Raw genomic sequence first — 22,569 nt, 5'->3', positions numbered from 1 at the left:
AACTACCTTGTGCAGAAGTCTTTTAGGTTTGGGTTGAAAACTTGTAATGTTGTTTCAGCAAAATGTACAGCGATCGGACTTCACCTGGTTTCCTCTACCGATTCTTATCCTCAAACAGCCCACCTAAAACCTGCTTTTCCATCCACCTTAATCCTCCTTTCTTACAAATCGCTGCTCCCTGAGCTCGTACTTGAAAGTATGAAATTAAAAGCCGCGCTCCCCGTTTTTAACCCACCCCACCTCCTCCCGGTGCTGCCGGTTCGCGGCGGGGCTGCGGGGAGGCGGCCGCAGGAACGCCCGAGGGGCGGCTGCCCGGGCACGGTCCTGCCGGTGCGTCACCCACCGCGGCTTCCAGCCCCGCTCCCCTTCACCCGCCGCAAGGCACAGCCCCTGAGGGATGGGCAGCACCGCGGGGAAACCCCTCCCGCCCCTTCTCCCTGGGGGACCCGGCAGGTGCGGGCTGCGGCACAACCGAGGAGCCGTCTCAGTCGCCCGCGGGTTGCGGGTGGGTGCAAGCGGAACACCTGCAGCCTTTACTAACAGTGGGAGCGGTACTCCCCGCTCCCTTCCTACCAGGCAGCCCCACCCCGGCCCCGCTAACAAAGGAGGCGGGGGGCACAGCTGCCCGCGGGGACCCGCCCCGCAGCGCTCCCCTTCGCAGCCGGGGGCGCTGCTGCCTGCGCCGCTCCGCCTCCTCCCTCCGTATCTGCCCGCCCTTCCCCGGCGGCAGCGGCAGCAGCAGCAGCAGCGGCGGGGCGCCGCCGGGCGGGCGGGGTGTCGCCCAGGCGGCCTTGCCCGGATGTGCTGCCCTGACTCATAGCGGCCCCGCACGCAGGCTCCGCTCCGCGCCCGCCCCGCTCCGCGCACACGCCTCCCGCGCCAGCGGCAGCAGCAGCAGGGGAAGGAGGAGGCCGAGGCTGCAGCGGCACCATGGGTAAGTCGCCCCAGCTCCGCGCTGTGCAGCCCCCGCCGCCGCCCCTCTGCCCCCGGCGGGCGGGGAGAGGTGACTGGTGCGAGTTCCTCATCGGCCGCCTCCTTTTTCCTCCGTGCCGTAGCCTGGCAGGAGGGTTGGGGCTCCGCCGATCCCCCCCGGTGCTGCCGTGGCCGCTGCTGGGCCCCTGCGGCGCAAAGTTTCCGCGGCTCCTGCGCTGGTGCTGGGCGGCCCCTCCTGCCGGCTCTGCCCGGCTGCTCAGCCCCGCACGGCACTCGCGGTCCTGGGGCTGAATTCAAGTGGATTAAAAGGAAAGATAAATTTCCCCGAGTGCGAAGCGGGGGGTTAAAGAGCAAGGAGTTATATAAAGCACCCCCAGGACGCTTTCCCAGTTACGGTTTGCATAATGGAGACAGTTGGGGTAATGCGCTTAGGGTTATTTTATGATCTCAGTTCATTGTTTGTGGAAGACACACGGATCCCCGTGTTTCTCTGGCTTTTAAAAAGAGCATTACTCATGCTTACAAATGCAGCCATATTACCTCTGCCTTTTTTATCTTAAGATTGTGAATTAAGTAGTTTCACGTTGATCACCACTTGCACGGAGCTTCCAACAAATGCCATGTGAATCTAGGAAGTATGGTATTTGATTTCTCTTTACGGAGTGCTCAGTCCACCTTGTCCTCTTGCACAAGCTACAGCTTTCCCAGTATTAAACTGCCACCAAAAGATGGATTTTGCAGGAATCTGTAACGTGAATCCCAGGGATGGGTTAGGAGTCCCACATTGAGCTGCCAAAGACCCAGCCAGCCTGTCAAAGGTGATGGTGCGATCAAGGCTGCAGATCCCTTGGGCAAAGAGCTGTGGTTCACAGCCAGGGTAAAGGAGGTGGCAGTTCCTGAGTTGGGCTCAGGGGTTTGACATCAGCACTTCCTGTGGCCTTAGGTAAATCAGTAGTTTCTTTGCAGATCACATGCATCTTTCACTTTTAACTAGAAGTTTCCATGGAAAGAAGCAATTGCAGTGCCTCAGTCTTTCTGGTTGTGAAATTAGTATATATACTTATTGAACTCCTTTAAAGCAATGGGAAACCCTTGGGGAATGGTTCAGATCAGAAGCTACCAGGGTCAGGTATGAGGAATAACTGTCAGATTTTTTCAGAATGAGGTAGAACTATAACAATGTAGTGATGGTCTCTTTTTTTTCATGTGGACTGAAAGAACAAGACACCAGGATTTAGTTTGCCTGTGTTTCCCATCTCCATCCTCAAAGTAGGACTATCAATCTCATCATCCTGGTCAAAGTCCAGTTGTAGCAAACTCTTTTTTTGGCTTCCAAAAATAAAAACTTCAGGCCATCAGCTAAAACCTGTTCAGAAAAGCCGGTGCAGAATGAGTGCAGCGCTCCTTTTTAGATGACATTACTCTTTGATTGCAGGCAAGTTTGTAAACAGCTTGAGAATCCTCTACAGTTTGCTGTATAAGGAAGAGTAGTTATAATTATTTTCAGGAAGGCTGAAATAATTTTCCCGTAGAATCTATCAGTGCCCTTTTGTAGTTGCCCAGAGAAATTGCTTCTTCACATATCAGGGCCTGATTCCACTGTCTTTAAAATGAAGGCAAACCCACAAGGAGCCCCTGCAGTAGTTCTCGTTGCAAGTGGCAAAGACTGAAATCTGTTTCACTTCAGCTGGCAACTAACAATGACTTTCCACGTTTAAGATCTATGTTTAAGCTCGTATCATCAACGCACTGGCTTCCCTCATTCAGCTTATAGTGTTCTTTTTTGGTAACGCGTTGCATAAAAGCTGAAAATCCTTAGAGTTAAATCAAGGATGAATTTATTCTTCCCATAGCCTTCATATCTTTCTATAAATCATGTTCAACAAACAGGCATTTGTAGCAGAGTGCAGTAATGTCTTATGGTTAACCATATGGTCTATTCTGTATTTATGAAGGTTGGTATGGTATTAGCTGGTTTGTATGCTAATGATATAAAATGGAAGCCCAAGCAGGTATATTCTAACTCGAGTCAAAAGATTTCTGTCATTAAAAATACTTGCTATGTATATATGGTTCTGCATTATCTTTACTGTATAGAAAAATCTCTGCTGCCACTCTGGTTCCAAATGTGTGTTCCTCCCTCTGAAGACATTATCATGGCAGTTGTTTTCTCCTAAAGGATAGTGATTTTCCTCTCGCTAATATCAGTTCTTTCCAGAATTATCATTTTTATTGCTTGCATGTATAATTTTTAAAGCTGTGTCTGGTTACAGTTTAAACAATATTCAACTCTTGACTTTGAGTGGAAAGTTGCCTTAAGTATTCCTGGCATTATAGCACTTTGAATATTTGAGCTGACATGTGCACCACCAGTACTTCTGTTTTTATAGAAGCAATTATAGGTTTTTTACTTTCCAGTTACTGCTGCAGTTTCACAATGAATGCCCCCTTTCCCCAGTCAATTCTCATTTTTAACCTCAGAAAATAAGTGGTACAGTCATGCAAACACACCGTGTCAGATAAAATCTATTTTGGAGCATTGGCCCGGGAGGTTATTGTAAGCAGGTGGCAGTTATTCCACAGATGTAGATCAATAAGGTTAAAATCAGGAACTCGGTTACATGTTGACCACTCAACAATAATCCATTGGCCCCAAAAGATGGAGAAACACCATATATGACAGTATGTATGCAGAATACAAATACAGATCGCTTTTTTTTTAATGCCATGTATCTGTTTGTTTGAAGTGTTGATGCTATGGTCTGTAATAGTGAAAGCTCATAAAAATATTCTTCTATTTTAAGACTCATGGTTTTGTTGGCAAGAAATAGGAGGCAGCTTTTGCTCTGGTGAAGCTTAATGCATACTTAGGTTGGGCAACTAACTGCAAAAGCAATGTGTTGGACTCTTTTTACAATACCTGATACTAGCACAATGATGAGAAATACAAGGTGCACGGGCTATAATGTAGGTGGATTTATTTAAGTACTGCCCATTTAGCTACACTGTTGTCAAAACAAATACTTATATTGCTCCTCTCCCAATATATTCAATTTCCCCTCCCAGTTTCCCTGAAGAATTACTATGTGCAACTATGTAGCAAGTTTTGTGTCAGTTGTCAAACCCAAATCTAAACAACCACAGATGAGGGTCTAACAAGTCACTTTCTCTCTTCAGGGCATGGGTTTGTGAAATAAAGAAGGCAGGAGGGTGTGAAGCTTCAGGCGTGGCTGTGTGCAATGTTGCTTTTGGGGAAAATAGGGATAAACTTGCCTGCTTTTCATTAAAAAATGTAATCAGTAGCCTCAGATGTGAGAGGAATGAAAGCTAATGAAGTCTTCCATCTTGAGAGCTATTTTACTAGTTTTGCCACAAGAGATGCAAGTCAGCCTAATAAACTGCTTGGATACATCAATTGCACAATGAGACTTCTAACAACGTATTAATTCCAGCCAGCCAAAGCACACTAATTTAAGCCAGTATAAAATGTTGTATTAGTGTTTCCTAAAAAAAAAAAAAGAGGTTGATTTTAGCAGGTCTTGTCTTTAAAACACAGAGAAAACTGCTTTTACGTGGCATCTCTTTGGCTTCAGTGATGTTACTCCAAGTGTGCTCAAAGCAGCCAGAGAGCTGAGGTTCGTTCTGACTGACCTTCCTTAATGAATAAATGTTCCTGTGTTCAGGCCAATATTTGTGAGCTTTTTGTTACGATGTGAGACTGAAACCAAGCGATTTTGTCTTTAGCTTTGGGTTAAAGGCTTCATTGACAAGGGCGTTTCCTGAGAACACAATATTCTGAGGTAGTTTGAAGAACATCTGGCTTTCTGCAGCATCAAAATAGAAGTGGAAAGAGAAAGGGCAAAAGAACAGCTGAAACCTCGAAGGGAAACAAAGCTGTGATAATAGAAATGAGAAAGCAAGCAAGACAAGAGTAGAAGGGAACAAAAATCTCTTAAGGGAAATGCATGAAGGGAGAGAAATGCTAGAAACAGAGGAAAGATGGGGTTAATAAATGCATGAATGGAACAACAGAGAACAGAAATAGGAGAAAAAAAATTAGAAGCTCTACATTGCCCCCTCCACCCCCAAAGGAAAAAAAGTAAAGAAAATAGTTGGGGTATAAATGCAAATAAAATCAGATAATTTTTACTTTAAGTACCATTTAGCTGCTGCTGACAACAGTCCTTGACAAGATGCATGCTAATTTTCTATCTTCCTCAAATAAAGCTGATTTATTTCTGGAAGTTCTGAGAATTTAATTATTTATAAATATGAAAAAAAGAAAAATATATGAACATGAACTGGCATTTGCTCAATAAAGGGGAAGACAATGTCATCCCTGTTTGACAGAGGAGAACGCTGTGGAGGTTCATCTTTGGCATCTGTCAAGGAGGTTGGTTGTTATCCCTTCTTAACTCTGTCACAGGATGCCGTTTACGTCTTAGGGTGACAAAGGGACATTAAACAGTGACCCAGTTACTTACATAAGAGAAAACTCACTTTCCACTGTTGACTGATCCACCGGGGTCTGCTCACATGCTGTGTGTTCAAGAAAACGAGCATCCCTGCTGTCTCGATGCTGTTGGACGCATTACGTTTAAGATTCTAGTTTGTTTCCACATTAAAACAGGTTAGGAATTACATCTAAATTTCTGGAAATTAGGAGTCTTAAAATGTTGATGTGCGTTCTCTAGCTAATGGAGAAACCTTTTAATGACAGTTTCAATTTTAATTAGACAAGGAGCTTTTCCTAGTAAGGGATTTTATAAGTAGCAGCTTTCACTGCAAGGACAGTCTCCCATGGCCTCTTTTTATTAAATACTGCCTAGCAAAAAGTTTCTGTTTACAAATTTTAGTATAACGGCAATGAACAAAATTTGTTTGGGTAGAAAAAAAATGATTGTTAAAAGCCACAAACTTCTGAATGTTGAATTTCCTTTTAGTGAAAAAAAAAAATAGCTGATGTATATTAGAATTTATGTGCACTCCAGATATGCCTAATAGAATTTGTAACTCTGTGAAACAAATGGCTGTGGTTCAAGGAGCCTCAAAGCTGCGCTCAGCCTGGTGACACTTGTTCAGCCTGAGAGTTGCACAGTTCTAGTTTAGGGAGCTTTCTGCAGCTGTGCAGGAACCCTGGTGATCTCCTGCCATTCTGAAGCTGTAGTTCAAGTAGATTACAATGTCAGCTGACACTCAGAAGAATTTGTTCAGTCTATAAGCCAGATAACTGCTGTGCATTTAACACCAAATAGAGTCTAGACTTTAGTGCAGGATGCTTTGGGACCTGCAAATATTAACTGTACAAGTGTGTGCTGGCAAGGCACGTGTCTTAGAAATATCCCTGACTTGAAGCACTTTCAGATACACCTTCACAAATTCTGATACGAAATGTCAGAGAATAAATATGTGAGTGGCAGAAGTAGTTGGAGTTCAAAATATGCATAAATTGAGACAACGCAGATGCCCGTACAAAGCCTTGATGGTCTGTACGGCCCGTGGGGTGTTTGGCTGGGGAGGTCTGTGCGTTGCTGAGGACACCCTGCGTATTTAGAAATGCTTTCTGTCTTTGATGTTGGACATGACAGGCCAGTGATTTAAATTAATGGGACTATTTTAGCATTTCTAGCTTTAAATGCAACCTTACAAGTACATGTCACTTTACAGGGCCAGTAGTGTACCTGTTCCCTTCTCTAGCCTTGCTAAGTTCATTCCCATATCCCTGCTTGATGGAGAAATCCCATCGTGCTTGAAGTTGACAGCACCCAGTACCCTGAAGGAATAACTTGAGTTCAGTACTGCCAAATAGCGGGTTGTGATACATTAAGGCTTTGGAACGATTTCCTTAAATCAAAATGCTGTCTTATCTTGACAGCAGGAACAAAGCATGGGAAGAGAAAAAGGATTTTGAACCAAAGCAGAATTGTACACAACTTTCTTATCTAAATCTTCTGCGTCCACAGAATGTTTAACTTACCTCTCTTGGGCCCCTGGAGGAACTGACTGAAGTCCGTCTTCCTAGTCCAGTGTACTTAGTAATAACATCTTCATATCTATGGCCCCTTCCTCAAGCCATCTCCTGATGTGCACACTGGAAATCACTGGATTGCTGGTCTTATTAGGACCCTGTTGTACAAATACCTGAGACATCCCTCCTGAACTACAGTGAGCAGTACACAGGGAGTGAACGTGACTATCAAGAGAAGTCGCAGCACTTACCTTTCTCTCTTTCTCCTTCTTCCCTAAGTAACTAGTAGCCATTACTTTTCCTCCTTCTTCTCCCGTGCTTATGTGTTGAACTGATTTTCGGATCAGGGTGTTCTGTTGGGGGGAAAAAAAAGCCCAACCACAACAGAACACAGCTCTGTAAACACATTCATTGTAATACTGTCTGATATGATTACGTGAATTTAGAAATCCATTAATAGGCTTGATACATTTGCTCTCATCCTGCAAAACCTATTGGACAGTCCACTTCCTTACCTGGTTCTCCATGAAGATCAGGGAGAATATACAGACATGCTGGCTCCTGCCACATGGAATTAGGGGAAAAAAGAGGGAAATGTTGGTGATTGATTGAGGAAAAAAGATATAACATGTATATAAAGGATTGCTGACAGGAACCAAGCCCATTCAGGGCGGTTTTGGTTTGTTTTAACCATCACAATAAATGTTCCATCACCCATTTACAGCAAGATAGTGCTTCAGTTCAATCAAAGATACTAATGAATACGTTTATGTGCAGCAGTGCCCAAAATACAGTGTGCACTTTCCAGGCAAAACCCACATTTCTCTGTCGCATGTAATACTGTACTTATTTTCTTCAAGTCTTTTCTATTTTACCTAAGAATCCTGTCTTATTCTTTGCACTCTCTTCCACAGCCATGCTATTCCTCCAGGCTTTTTTATTCCATTGTCTGCTTTTCTATAACATTTTCCTCCTCTCTCCCTCCTCCAGTTATCTGTTCTTTTCTGTCTTTCTTCCCATTTCCCACTCTCTCTTCTCCTGTGGCTCTGTCTTTATTAATTAAATACCTGACAGCTTCTTCCATCATTTACCCATACCCCTATCTTTGTTAGGAAAAGGATTGAAAAACTAGTGCTCCACTTTGTCATTTCAGGAGCTCAAGTGATTTTTTTTCTTCTCTTCAGTTAAATATCGGTAATTTACCACCAGTTTAAAATTGTGCATCTGTTTTGCGTAGTGTACTTGTACAATAAGTGACAATATATGGAAAAAAAAGTATCTTGTAGGAAAGAGATTGCACAGAATTGGGCCCTATTCATTTAAGTGCTATTTATACAGCATCCTTGTACCCACACAAAGCCCACGCTGAGAACCGCTGAAGTGGTTGGGATTCTGCTTTTCTGACTCAGCTGTAGTAGAGCTTAAACTGTCCTGTTTTGGTGAAACCATGTAAAATGGGCATGCATCGCCCCAGCCTTTCAAGATGTAGTAATATTGGCTCTCCAGTTTATACAGTTGCGGGAAGAATGGCAGATGTTGGACCAATTTTGACCATCAGAACCACTGTTAAAATGGCTTTGATTCAAGGTAAGATGCTATACTAACACGTAGCATCTGAAGGAACTTGCCAAATCAAGAAAGAGCTGTATCCTATGATAAAGAAAATGATTTGGTGAGCTTTATTTTTCTTAAAAATTGATGAATTATATAGTTTATATAATTTGTTATATCGAAGAAGAAATTGATTTAACATGGAGATAATCATATTAGAACATCCTCCTGTAAAAGGAATAGTAAGCACAATGTCATAAGCTATTAATATACATACAGTGACCTTTGTTCTATCTTGTAGCAGCATAAGGAAAAAGAAAACGGTGTTTTCAGAAACGCACTTTGTAGTCATTAGGTGATGGCTTTCAATGCTTTATGATGTTCCCAGAAAATGTTAGGAATTGCTCTTTGCAGAACTGCCACACTGTGTGCTTCTGATGACACATAAATGAGGCCGCATATGGAGTACTGTGTCCAGTTCTCCCCAGTTTAAGAAGGACAAGGAATTACTGAAGGGACACAAAGGTGATGAGGAGTCTGGAGCATCTTTTCGATGAGGAGAGACTGAGAGAGCTGGGGTTGTTCAGCCTGGAGAAGAGAAGCTGAGAGGGGATCTTAATGATGCTTATATCTCAAGGGTGGGTGTCAAGAGGATGGACCAGACTCCTTTCAGTGGTGCCCAACGACAGGATGAGGGGCAACGAGCACAGACGGGAACACAGGAGGTTCCATCTGAACATGAGGAGAAACTTCTTTACTTTGAGGTGTCAGAGCCCTGGACCAGGCTGCCCAGGGAGGCTGTGGAGTCTCCTCTGCAGACATTCAAACCCACCTGGACACATTCTTGTGTGATCTGCTTTGGTGACCCTGCTCTAGCAGGTGGGTTGGACTGGATGATCTCCAGAGGTCCCTTCCAACCCCAACCATGCTGTGATTCTGTGGACGCTTAATACTTTGAAGGCAAGAATGGTGGAGAGAAACAAAAAGCAGCTCAGTGCACTTCTTCAGAATGCATCTTCATCCCAGAAATCATCTGAAGTGCTTGTTTATCTTTATGAAGGCCATAATTTCTCCCTTTACGAGGAGGGTGAAGGCATCACAGTTCTTTTTGTGGCTGTTGAGAACAAGGTAGAATTTAAGACTGTGGAAGAGACTGGAAGAGTTCTCCTATGAACATAAAAATTGAGTTCAGTGCATGTACCCAGTCCAAAAAAGATGGCTGGAGAGAAATGCCCCAGATAATACAGCACTTAATGTTAGCAAGGAGTGGCCTGTTTGACTTTTTTTCTTTAAATTGATATTAAATAGGCTTTCTGATAAAAAGCGACAGCTGTGGACTACTGGATTGTTTGGACCCTACTTAGCTCTTCCAATTCTGAATAATTTTCTGTACTTCAGTGATCACAACAGGAAGGTGTCAGTTGGAAGCCAGCGTACTTAGCAACTATTCAAATTAAACTGCTTGCTTGTCTAAAACCAGAAATGGTCATCAACAAAACAGCATTTTTGGCCGTACATAAAGAACTTGCTGGGTTTTTTGGAAGCTGGCTAATAGGCACATTTTACAAAATGACTTAATATTTGGCAGGTTTTTTGAAACACGGGCTTTTCTGTTTGACCCTTTTTGTGTCTTAAAAAATGAATAGATGAGCCTCTTAATTTTTTTCCCATTACCAGAGATTTAGTTCCTGCAATCAGAAATAAGCAGAGGAGCCTGCCTGCAGATTAAGATTAGATTCTGTTTGGGCAGAGATGTAACTCTGAGATCAAGCACTATATATCAAACTTGAAAATTCAGGAGTTCTTACAAGCTCCTGATTATTTTCCTTCTTTCTTCTCTCCAGATTCGTGTACTACTTGCAAAAGTAGTTGTTGTAACAAAACTGGCCTCTTCTTTTGTTCACAATTTGGAATTTATATATATATATTAAAAAAAATATATTAACAATTTTTCTTTTACCACTTAATTGGTGGCCTCTCAAAGAACAATCAGAATAGGTTTCTGATGGCTGCCATGGTTATTGTATTTATATAACAGTAGAAGATTCTGTATTTCCTGGGCTTTGATCAAGTAGCCCGTGTTGGACCTCGCTGTTATTTTCTAACACTTTGAGAGGCTCAGTGCAAGTTTAGAAGCCAAATCCTGCGTGTTTACGTGAGCTTGCTATTCTGCTCTGTATTTGTGGAACGATTTTGTCCCCAAAACTCAGCATATCATTTGAATCTTTTCATTCTAGAGCTTTCTGCTGCCTCACCTAATGCAATCCAGGGGTAATGAAAACCATCGGACAAGAAAGTCTGGTTGCTTTGGCGTGAAAGATCTGCATGCTCAACACAGAGCATTAATTTAAAGTAAAACTTTTTATTCAGTGTTGAGACATGACTTTAAATTGGATACAGCAAATTCAATCAAATGACAGGTTTAAGTGTATGTTGTAGTTTTAAATGACTCTGTATTGCAATGCTTTAAGTGACCTGGTTGCATAGCATTTAGAAAAGGTAATCTGTTGAAACCAGCTTTGCTGCAGAAGCCTCTGTAGTCAGATTATGACCTCAGTTCCCCATTGCCCTGCATTACGCATAAAGTGACTGCAAATTTGATTTAAGATGGTAATTGGGCCCCGATTGTTGCTTTTATATTCTGCCTGGGCACAAATGACCATAGGATAATGGGTAATAAAGTGACGGGTAATAAAATGATGCCTTCATATTTGAGATGACTTGAAGAAGTCTCGTTTTTAAATACTCATCATGGTTTAGTAGAATGAATGGTTTTAAGATCTGCATATGGTTTGGAGGCTGTGGTGGCTCACAGCTGAAAAGCTGCAGATGTTTAGTACACTGGAGAATTTGTGGCACAAGGGAATTAGGAGTTGTATCCTCAAAAGACGGGTCAGTTTGGTGTATCATGGATGTCGGACACAGATGAGGAAATCAGACTTTTCATGCATTACAGAGAAAAGGTAGATGGGCTCGCCATGGGTTACAAACAGTGCTCTTACCTTATCAATAACTGAGCTCTAGCATTTCAAGTAAATGTACTACAGTAGGCTGCTATTGACCTAGATACATATATAGGAAATAAGTGAAAAGTAGATTTTTACCTTGAACTCTGAAATGTGAAAGTAAACAAATAGCCTAACAAGTGAAAGGCACACTGTGCAAAATAAATATTGGTTTCATATATTGCTCCTAAACTGTGGTTTTCTCGGGTGACACTGTATCGTTAAAAGAAGATACTGAGGTGCAAAATGTGTCACAATGACAGCTAGAATTAAAAAACGCATATTCAAAGGCCTGTTTTCAGATCACAACTCTTTAATCACCTCAAAATGTAGAGTTTCTGGGTATTTTGATAATTATTTCATTATATACATACAATCTCCTAACAATTAATACGCTGGGAAGTTCCTAACCACTTGATTTAATAGGAGTGTGGAGAGTTAATACACTTTTGTGGTTCTACTACCCTGTTTTCCTGAAAATAAGAAAGAGTGTTATACAATTTTTGGTCCAAAAGACGCTTACTTTTTTACACGTATAGCTGCCTGGACACTATTTAAATTGACTTTTTTAACGAACTGTAACTAGGGCTTATGTTTGGAGTAGGGCTTATATTTCAAGTATCCTGAAAAATCATGGTAGGTCTTATTTTTGGGGAAACAGAGTAGTAGAGAGTTCACAAAATCGCTCCATTTGTGTCATGTACATTGTCATCTCAAAAATTTTGAGATCTTTTTTAACCAGAAGTCACATTTTTAGTCCTTTTTTTTAATTTGCAGAGATAAAAATTACTAATAACCTTTCCTCAGTGTTAAAATACTGCTACAGAAAGCAAGCATCATTCAAGCTCTTTTTGTTTGCCTTTATAACTAAAGACCACAAAGCAAGGGAATCTGCTTTATCTGTTCTTCATGTTCTACTCAGATCCTTTTGGAATAATATAAAGGAATTATCAAATCAAGATAACTTTGCATGTTACTTAACAAGTTGCTTTTTCCTAATAACAAGACATAGCCTAGAGGGTATTTTACAATCACAGTCTATGTCCTCATATGTGGGAATTCAAGCAATACCAAAAATACATATACTATTGGGTAAACACAAGACAAGGATCTCACAATAAAAACTAACAGTAAGGTAATAATTTTATACATATAAATAAGTTCTCTCGTACCTGTGTTTGAGGATTTTTCTTCTTGAGCCTCAACCTGCACCATGTTTTGTAGAACAAAAGGGTGTTCCTTACCTGTTTGGAAGAAAAGGAAAAGATCTGATATGTAAGAGTTGGATAGCTGGAAAAATCCTGATCTGACTAATCCAATCTGCGCTCTGTCAATTTTTAGTAGGACCAAGCAGTTACATTTCTATCACACAGAAAGACTTGAATGTACCTGTAATAAACGTGTCCTACTTGGAGGCACTGTAATAATCCCTGTGGTAGAAACAGTAAATGTGTTTTGAGCTGGAATCATGGAAAAAGCACAGAATTGTCGTTTGAAAGGATTTTGAAGTAGGACTGTTGCCAGCACTAGAATTGGGTCAACTATGAGTTTGTGTAGCTACTACTTGAAGTCTCCATAGTGTTTGTAACATCCCTTCAGGTCGCTGCAAGGCCCGTGTAGCCTCCTCTTTGCCAGACTAAAGGAGCCTCCCTGCCCTTACATATCATGTGTTGTGGGTACATGCCCATTCTGGTAGCCCCGTCCTCTTCAGTTTTCTGGTATCCTTTTTGACCTGGGTCACCCAGAACCAGACGAAGAATTGTGGGACACACCAATCCTTGCCAGGCATCAAGCAGAGCCTTGATCTGCTGGCCACAATCCTAATGTAGACAATATACTGTTTGCTTTATTTACCTTGAGAGCACGCTGCTGCCTTATGTTTGACTTGGCATCCACTGTAGCCCCCAGGTCTTTTCAGCAGTTTATTCACAGCCTGCGTTGATGCTTGGGGCAATTCTCATTGTGCCTAGCTGCTTATTTCAATGGGACATGAGAAATGAGAGACACTTCTTTTATCTTGTGCTTATAGCTGCAATATTAGCAATTTTCCTGATAAAGATTGCTTTAAGGATCAGTTGCTGACTATATTAATTAATATTACCTCAATAACATTCCATATGAGGTTTTTTTGTGTGTTAATAAAATGGAGATGAAGGATATTAAACCTGATAATGCTTTTTTATATTTTTATTCTTATATACATCTTCTGGAAGTAAATGGAATGTGGCCAGCAATAAAGCTGCGCTGATCTATGCCTGCTGATACAAAAGCATCCTGGTCTTTCTCATTTCATTAAAACTCCAGCATATCAACAGTAGTTAAAATTGGTAGCAGCTTTTGGCTTGTGCATAATCCACACGTTTACTCTAAGAAATGTGTCTATAAGCTTTCCCCCCATAAAGTGTGACAACTTCTGAACTATTCTCTACTTCCACTTTCAAGGGATCAATTATAATTGAGAAAATCAAGTTTCAGAAAAGCATAACTGAAAATCTTAATAGGAGGGATTCTTTTCTCAGCTGTGGTCCCTTTGTGGCGAGCATCTGTGGGACTTAGATATGCTGACTGAGAGGAATTTCCTTGGCACAAACACTATAAACACACAATACAGAGAGGACTGTGCTAGTCCTTAATGTTGGTGCGAGATTCCTAGTGGAGGATGGGCTAGGGCACATAGTTGGAGTTTGCAGACTATGGGCAGACTGTTGCAAAGATTCTTAGTGTCTCCAGCAGACCATAAATAACTCCTCTGGGCACTCAGTTATGCTAAAGGTGCCAGCGTCCTTGTTACACGCAGGAGCTGGTCGAGAAGTCACCTCTGAGAAAATCGTGGTGGGCTTTGCCTACTGTTCTGTGTGTGTCTGCCTTCTGAGGTATCACTGCATCTTTCAGCCCTGATGACAGAAGTACTGGCAGTCAATCAGTAGCTCAGTCCTCTGAGAGTCTGTGTTGGGTAGTTTACTGCTGTTAAAGTCCAGTATAATGGCACAACTGCAGTGATAGAGTTCTCTGAACAATGACTAAATGTGGCATAAAATAATAACATTAATATCCTGAAATATTTACTGCAGTAGAACTTTCTCTGTAGACACGTGTTTGGGAAAGACTGCATTACACGTGTGCTCTGGATTTTAGGTGCTGATTCCCAGTGTTGCATTCAGAAACCTGAGCCAGGAGTTTGGGCTCTCAAGCAGTGCCTGGAGAGTTCAGAGAACTACTGAGCTCAGCAGGAAACCACCCATCATTAATATGAATACCAGTTTCTGATCAGCACAATTTCTGCCTTGAGCATGGAGCCTGGCATTATTTCTTAGAGGTGGATGCCTGCACCTTTTCTATGAAAGTCTGAACCTTCATTCCTCCTCCTTTTCAAATGTGAATGGAGGAAGAGGCACAAGTGGGTTACTACCTTCACCTGTTTTTTAAAAGATGGAAGTGTTTAGTGCCAGCACTACTTCCCACGACTGTTCATTTGTTGCTTAATATAAAATATATCTCAATAGAAGAGGTAGAAGGTCTTTCAGTCCTCACATGAAAAATACAGAGATCTGATTTGACTATGTTCCTGGGAAATTGTGTTTAAATCCTTTCGGACAGAGGATAGCATTTGGTTTATTTTCATGTATAGGTTAACGTGCAAAAGGCACTTTGACTTTCGTCATCTGCTTTCTGTTGGACACTAGTGCTTTTCTCCAAGTCTTCCTATGTTGCCTGTGTGTACTGGGCACCTTTGAAGAGAGGCTATAGAAGAGTCACTGCCTCAGAGATCCCCATAAGGCTAATACATGAATTTGGTTATTAAGCTGCCTGAGAGGACTAGGAGAGTTCTGGATTTGGGCTTGAGCTGAATGCAAGTGGAATTTTCAAAGGAAAAAATGTGTAATTCCTCCAGAATTTGGTGACAGGTGGATGGGAGGTAGGCTTCCTAGAGTTCACTTTGTGTATAAACCCGATTTTTTTTCTCTCTTGTGATTTAAGATCTGCTTGATCATCAGATGGGTAAATGTATTTGGGAGTACAGTGGACATTCTTGATTTGGGGGCCATAACATTTGCAGCTGTATCCAGTTGTCACAGAACGTTGTGAAACCACCCCAAGGTGTCTTTCCCTATCTGCTGTTAGCTCTGCCCTTCGTTCTTGAGACCTGCAGGTTGTATGCAGAGCCTGACTCCTTGCAGATTCTGTCAATATGACTCTTTACTTAGTCTGAGAGATGGTTATTGAGCAGCGAAAGCAAAGCTCTCCTCCACTTTGCAACACACTCAGGTCCTGCTTGTGGGGGAAACAGATGACTTGCAATTTATATGTACCAAGTGGCATTTTGCAAATGTTTTTTGTCTTTTAAATATGTATTTCTTATTGGAAAAAAAATCTCGGTTGCCCTTTTTATTGAGCTTGCTACAGATACATGTGCTTTGGAGCATTTCACTTGTTTCGGGGGTGTTGTCCAAACATAGTTGATTGCAGAATGGGGCATTAATTGACATTTAAGACATATAAAGTAACCTTTTCTTTTGAAGAATTTTTTTCCCTGGATTTGCACTGTCAGACTTTCTCTCTCCAAAATCATATTTTAAGTGGATGCATATTGCATCTTCTCACTCATTCAAGTGTTCATCATAGGGGTTTGAAGTAATACATGAGGCCTATAACATTTGGGTTCTGATTTACTCGGTTGTACATACATACTGTAATGTGCTGTCTCAGAACATCAGCATCATGTTTACTGCATTGTCGCTATTGTATGATTTTTACTTAATAAAGCTCTTAAATGCTGCGCAGAGGTTAATGATCACTTATAACTGCAGAGAGTCATGCAGAATACTAGGGGAAGTTTTGTGGAAATTCTTCTCTAAAATAGGGTTATATTAAGCATTTTGTGCACTGTTTTAGTTTTGCTGTCTGATTATGCAGTTTTATGTCTGTTTCACATGAAAACTCAGTTGAATCCTTTTCCTGCAGAGAGCATCTGAGCTGATCCTATCACTGCAGTGTTTTTATTGATGCTCTACATCTTAGGCATTCCTAAGTGAGACCAAATAACCGCATTTATAGGTAAATATTTATCACTAGAGGGATTAACCACAGATGTCTGCTAATCTTAGCAACACCAGGTTTAAGGCAGTACATGATACCTATAAAAACAAACTCCGGAGTACATTTTGGCCCTGAAAGCTTATAGATGAATGATGCTGACAACCCAGTCTTCAGTTTACAATATGCTCCAAGGCATGAGGAGACTATCATATTCTTATTAGCACTTCTGTAGTTAAAGGAAATTTTTGAATTATAGGTTTTAATGATTGTGTTTTCAGGAGAAAAGGCACATTCTTATGTGATAGTCTTTCCTTCCCTTCCTTAGGACAAAAACGTTTTGCTGACAGTAACTTTACTCAGATAATACAGGCAAACAAGTACTTCCCACCACATGAATTTTCACTTGTAAGACATAAAGGGGTTTCAGTTTGCAACTGATCTAACAGACTTTCACTGAAAACCAAAAAATATACAAATGGCAGGTCATTTCCATTATAAGCTTGTTTGCATACACTCATCACCTTCAAACAGTGTATTTTCAGGGCTGAAAGCTTTCCTGCATAGTTTGCAATTATCATCTAGCTTGTAATTAAAAGTAGTGATTTTTTTTTTTTTGGTCATTTTGGGGAAAATTCTGAACAATTTGCAAGCAAGTTTTAAAAGAACAGCACAGGCCACTGTCAAGAATGAAAATCTAGGGGATATGTGCCTTTTGGGACATCATTGTGAAGTCTCTCAGTCTGACAAGATGCAGAGGCTGCAACTCCCAACCTTGTGCTGGGACAGAGAATTGGGTTAAACTGCCGTTTGCATAGAAAGAACCGTGGGGACAAGCATAATACATCAGCTGGTTTAGGATATTTATCTTGTCAAGAAGGAAGATGAAACTTGCGTGTTATTGCATAACAGGATGTTGTATGGCTTTTTTATTAGGAACACCTAAGCTAATTTCATTTATAACTCTTTAAAATCTGTTTTTAATGCTAAGGGAGCTCTATCAGCACAGGACACCATGGGAGCAGCTGCCACGGAGAAACTAAAGCCCATAGCTGGCCCAGGAGAAAATGGGTTGCCAGAGTGCTCTGATCAACCTTGAACTTAAAACTAGCTGCTTGTAAATCCAGAAGACAATTTCTTAGCTTGCAAAAGGACTGAGAAATTCAAGTCTCTGTATTTTGAGAGCTTTTAAAGGGCTTATCATTCAGAAAGATGCTTGAGGTCCAAATTTCCTTCTAGAATGGGATGCATTTGCAGGCAGCTACGACAGTTTATGTCCCATAATCACACGCAAACAGACAGTAGCAAAACAAAGAAATGTTATTAAATATAAAAATGTAAGATTTAAGACCAGGAGTACAAAAGCAGATTACATAAAATGTTAGTTTTCAATGACAACTTCATTTAACATGCTGATACCTTTAAAAACGCAGCACTAGGTCATAACAACACATATAGAAACATTGTTATGTTCTGTTTCTAGGTCTTTTATAGCCTTTCATTAAAGCTTCACAGATTTTGCTAGATTAACCTCAATTTTTCCACTGCGCAGGCCTGTTTTATTTTCTGTAGTGGATCGCTCTGTGGATCCTAATCATATATGTTATGGCTTTGAAGACTGGAATAGCTGGTTTTAATGAAGTCCACAGCCAAGAGTTGAAAGAGAATGTCAAAGCAAAGATTTTTCTATTCAAATCCTTTCCAAAACTCTATTTTGTTGAATTAGCCCCAAATGATTTAAAATAACAATCAATATAGTCTATACTTTTACAGTTTTATTCCCATAGTATCTTATCACATGTCAGGACCTCCAAGCTTTTATGCACGTGTGGAACTAAAGTACTAAAGTACTCCAGTAAGAATGAAAAAGTTACTCACAGAGAATTAGTGACAGAATCAGGCCCTTATCCATCATCTCAGTGCTTATCCTACAGACATTTAAGATATAAATTAATCCCATCGATTTACAGGTTTTATACTTGAGATTCAGCTAAAAGATGTTGGGGAATAGGAACAAGGAGGGAGCGTTATTAAACCACTTCTTACAACTGAAATAGCATTTTTGTCTCACTGTGTAATTCTTGCATCCCAAACAATTGATCCTCTAGCTGGGATTCTGGTGGAGCATTCAGTATTGTTTTACCTGAGGCTTTTAACTCAATATCGCGCAGAAGTGGATCAGCTAAATTAGCCCTGCCAGCCTTGCAGTGTTTGGAATCCTCTCTGCTGTGGCTATGACTGTGATTCTTTTAATATCTGCTTTGCATTGAAGGCTATAGACTGGGCCATGCAGTGTAGTACTCTGTGGTTATGATGTATACAACCTTGCCAGATAGACACATGAAAAATAAAGTCATTAAGGACATCAGAGATCACCTAATACAGCCTCCTGTGCCAAGCTGGGCTAACTTGGAAGCTAGATCAGGTCACTTAAATGTTTGTTTTTTTTAATTGGAGGAGGGTTGTGGTTTTTGGCAAACCAATTTTGGTTTTCCAAGGCAAATTTGAATATAAATTACAGTGTAGAATTTATTTTTATCTATTAAATACACAAATTTTAGCATGGTAACTAGAGAATAAATCTCTAACTGATTTTGGCACTAAAAGGTATATGCTTAATGTATACTGAGCATAGTTGCTGAAATCTCATTGCTCAGTGTGGTTCTTGAGATTTGTTTCCCCTGTGAAGATTTTTGTCACTGAACATTTCTTTAATGTGCTGTCTGCTGTGACTTCAACCCGCTGTACCTACTCCCATTCCCTTGTCTCTGAGCTCATTCTTCCTATCTTTGCAGTTTTAGAACCATTAGGCACTAGGTTTTCACCTTCACTTTGTATTTGCCTAATAAGGAACTCGGAGCAGCAGTAGACTGAACAATCCTAAATGTTAGAAAAAATATATAAACCCAAGCAACAACCCAAAGCAAAACCTCAGCAGTTGACTTTCAAGGTTAAGTCCCAAGTTTACATGCAAGTAAACTTGTTAGAACCCAGCCATCTGTGTACTATTAGGTGCATATTTGACAACAACCACAAAAAAAGGTAAATAAAAAAGCTGTCAAATGACTCTTGAACATTCAAATGCCTCAAAGAATCTTTGTGTGGTAATGTTGGCACAGCTCCTAAGTGACCAGATGGAATTTTATTAACACTCAACAGGACAAGGGCTGAGATTTTGTTTCTTAACTTACTATATTTGAAACACTTGTAGAGAATGTGTCAGAAAGCTTGGTATTTTTTTCCTACTACACAAAATTACACATATACCTTCCCTTCATGCAAAGATGTTGAGTGCTTCAGAGCTTGGCATTTCTGTAAGGTGGGTAAGAAAAGAGAGATGAGATGTGTGGTAGTCTAAATATCACAACTTTTAGTGAATTTAAGAAGGTGTTTATATATACACAATTAGTGGTCATATTAAAAACAGAATTTAGAAACAGGCTTTTTAATAAACAGACTTAAAGATGGTATTTTTTATAAGAGAGAACAGAAAATATCTAAATATTAAAATAACCTTGATTTCTGACAACAACCACCACCGACAGTAGTGATGTCAGATTTCCATTTAAGGACTCTGGAAAACATAAAAACCATGTGAATTTATGTGAATCCTTTTCTGGCATCGTCATGGGTTTATTGTTAGTAAGACATATCTGAAAGCTGAAAATCCCCATTGTCTCTGGTAAATTGCAGGATGACCTTCAAACCAGACAGTAAGAAGCGAAGAAACACAATCTGTACCACACTGTGGACTCAGTGTTCGCCCTGTGATTTCCAGGTCCTTCCTTTCCATATTCAAGGTATTCAGGGAACTCCTGATAGCTGGAAATGTGCTGTGTTACTCATTTCTATTTTGTAACACCGGACTTACCTGAGGCTCCACCAAGAACACTGGTGTGACGTACAATTGGAGTTAGTACTAATTTTAAGCCTGGGTATCTTATTCAGGCAAAATTCTCCTTGCTGCTGGTGAAAGATGAGCCTGAGGGCTTTGTACAGAATCACATCCCATCTTTATTCAGTAACTCAAACTGATAGCCTAAGTATAGTTTTGACAGATATTGCACTGTGGACTTATACTGTATAATTTATATGTACTTACTTGCGTAGTGTAGGCCAAAGACCAGATCCAGACCTTGTTCAAGTCAATGAGAGTTTTCCTCAGCTTCTACCTCAGTACTGTTGCCAGCCCTGGAACGTTGTATCTTCAGCCTTGTATTGCCTGATTTTAGTTAATTCATTTATTTCTTTTATTTTTACTAAAGCCCCAGCTCTGTTTATAACTTTCATGTAGGAGAGGATGATGGGTCCAGTATTGTTACAAGAGGAAAAAATAATTTTAACTTGTTTCTTGAAAAGGCCAACAGTAGATTCACCTCGTTATATAGATTAGCAATGTCTACTTCAAATCTAAATCATTGTCCTGCATTACAGAATCCTGTAAAAATCCATTCGGACTAACTTCTGTTATTACATATGTGTTATTTTGTTGCTTAACAAGCCATATTTCGTAGAGACTTGGAAAAAGCATAGAGAATTGGAAGCCCTATTAAATTATGCAAGGATAAAAAGTCAGTGTTTAATACTGTAATATCTATCTATTAAATCTGTATTTGTTCTAATATAGTAAGGGAAGTAATTTAAAGGAAAATTCAAAAACATCTTAGGAAGGTGTTTTACTTGTTTGTGTAAGGTCTAGATTAGCATTTGCTATCTGTAGTCACTTGAATCGCATTAGGATCAAGACTTTCAAAGTAGGTATGGTCAGAAAAGGTTCTGTGCAGTAGCATAGGCAAAGATCATCCCACAGAAAAGCTCAAGCTGAAAGAGCTAACAGGTTTAAATGTGCTGTTTCTAGAGTGTGCTATTTCTGTACATTAATTTTCTTCTGTTTGTTTTCCATCACCTCTTCTCTGTTCTTGCTATCTTGACTTGACAAAGTGTCTCCTGCTTGCTAGATTAAAATGCCTGAGGCAGAAACATCTGGAGGGGCAGAAGAGGAAGGGAGGGAAAGAAAACATAAGAACATCATAAATCAGCGAACACAAATGAAAAAGAGAGCCAGTGAAGAGATGCAAGTCCTGCTGGTTGTATGCGTGTGTAAATGTGTGCATACACCCATAGCTTTGCTTTTCTATATGGAACGATAACATTGATTATTGTTAAGGTTGCCCCTTTATTTACAAGATCCTGTTTCAGTCATTTACTGACTCTTCTGGAAGAGCTATATTCTATGCCAAGTGTTTGCTTCACGCTGTCTGTTTTCATTTACCTGGTGGGATTTTGTTTTAGCGTTAGCAAGAAACAGGTTTGGACTATTGTCTGAACTATCCGTAGTCATTTAAGAGCCTATTTTGGTCCTGTTGTTTTTCCTCACAAAACTGTTTTCATTCTGTACATAGGATGGGCATTGATCCCAGATAATCTGGTGACAGAGACCTTTTGCCTCAAGGACCCTGCCTCTGAGTTTCAGTACTTGGAAGCCATGGCAGAAATCAAGGAGGGGTGGGCATGTGTAGAGAAGAATTGGTCAGACAGTTAATAGTTGAATGTTCCCATAAAGACCTGGATACTCCTCTCCCCACTGACACACGGTTTCTATAGGAAAATATGGTAGACAGGTTTTTGTTAATAAACCAAATATATCCCTGGTAATCTCTTATCATATCTCATGCTTTCTTGACATCTACCCATGGTTTGTTGCAATCTGCTTTATGGAATTGCTAAGGATATTTCATATCTGCATCTGAAGACTCCAAAAGAATCTAGAATCTCTGGAGACTGAAAATCAGGAGCTCTTTCATGTTGGAACCCCCAAATTCCCATACTTTTGACCTTAAATTTTCCAAGTTTCATTTCTCCCATTCACTTACATAGTATATTGGTTCCATCTTACCTTATAAGTACCCTGTGAAAGAAAGCACATTCATATCTTTGAAACTCTATGATATAAAGTAATGATACTAACTTTATAATTACCAATGAGAAAGGAAGTAATCCTTTAGAACATGATTTTTTAATAGTATCTGGTAAATAAGCCTAGAACCACATGTCAAGGAGGATAAAGAAAGACATTAA

General features: G+C 40.5%; 1 protein-coding gene across 5 annotated transcripts in view; it reads left to right on the top strand.

The window, feature by feature from the left end:
- Positions 1–717: 717 nt before the first annotated feature.
- RAP1GDS1 (Rap1 GTPase-GDP dissociation stimulator 1) overlaps positions 718–22,569 on the top strand; it is an 84,609-nt gene continuing 62,757 nt past the window's right edge. For 2 of the 5 annotated variants that reach the window (XM_065836555.2, XM_065836554.2), the window contains exon 1: positions 719–934. In XM_065836555.2, the coding sequence (XP_065692627.1) occupies positions 931–934 (4 nt within the window). In that variant the 5' untranslated portion in view covers positions 719–930. Of the gene's footprint in view, positions 935–22,569 lie in introns of all 5 variants that reach the window. The other 3 variants (XM_071808247.1, XM_065836556.2, XM_071808246.1) reach the window with 2 other exon arrangements.

The sequence above is a fragment of the Patagioenas fasciata genome, chromosome 4, assembly GCF_037038585.1.
Source record: "Patagioenas fasciata isolate bPatFas1 chromosome 4, bPatFas1.hap1, whole genome shotgun sequence".
NCBI lineage: Eukaryota > Metazoa > Chordata > Aves > Columbiformes > Columbidae > Patagioenas > Patagioenas fasciata.
Note: the sequence above shows the minus strand (reverse complement) of the source record. Positions and strands in the feature narration are given on the sequence as shown.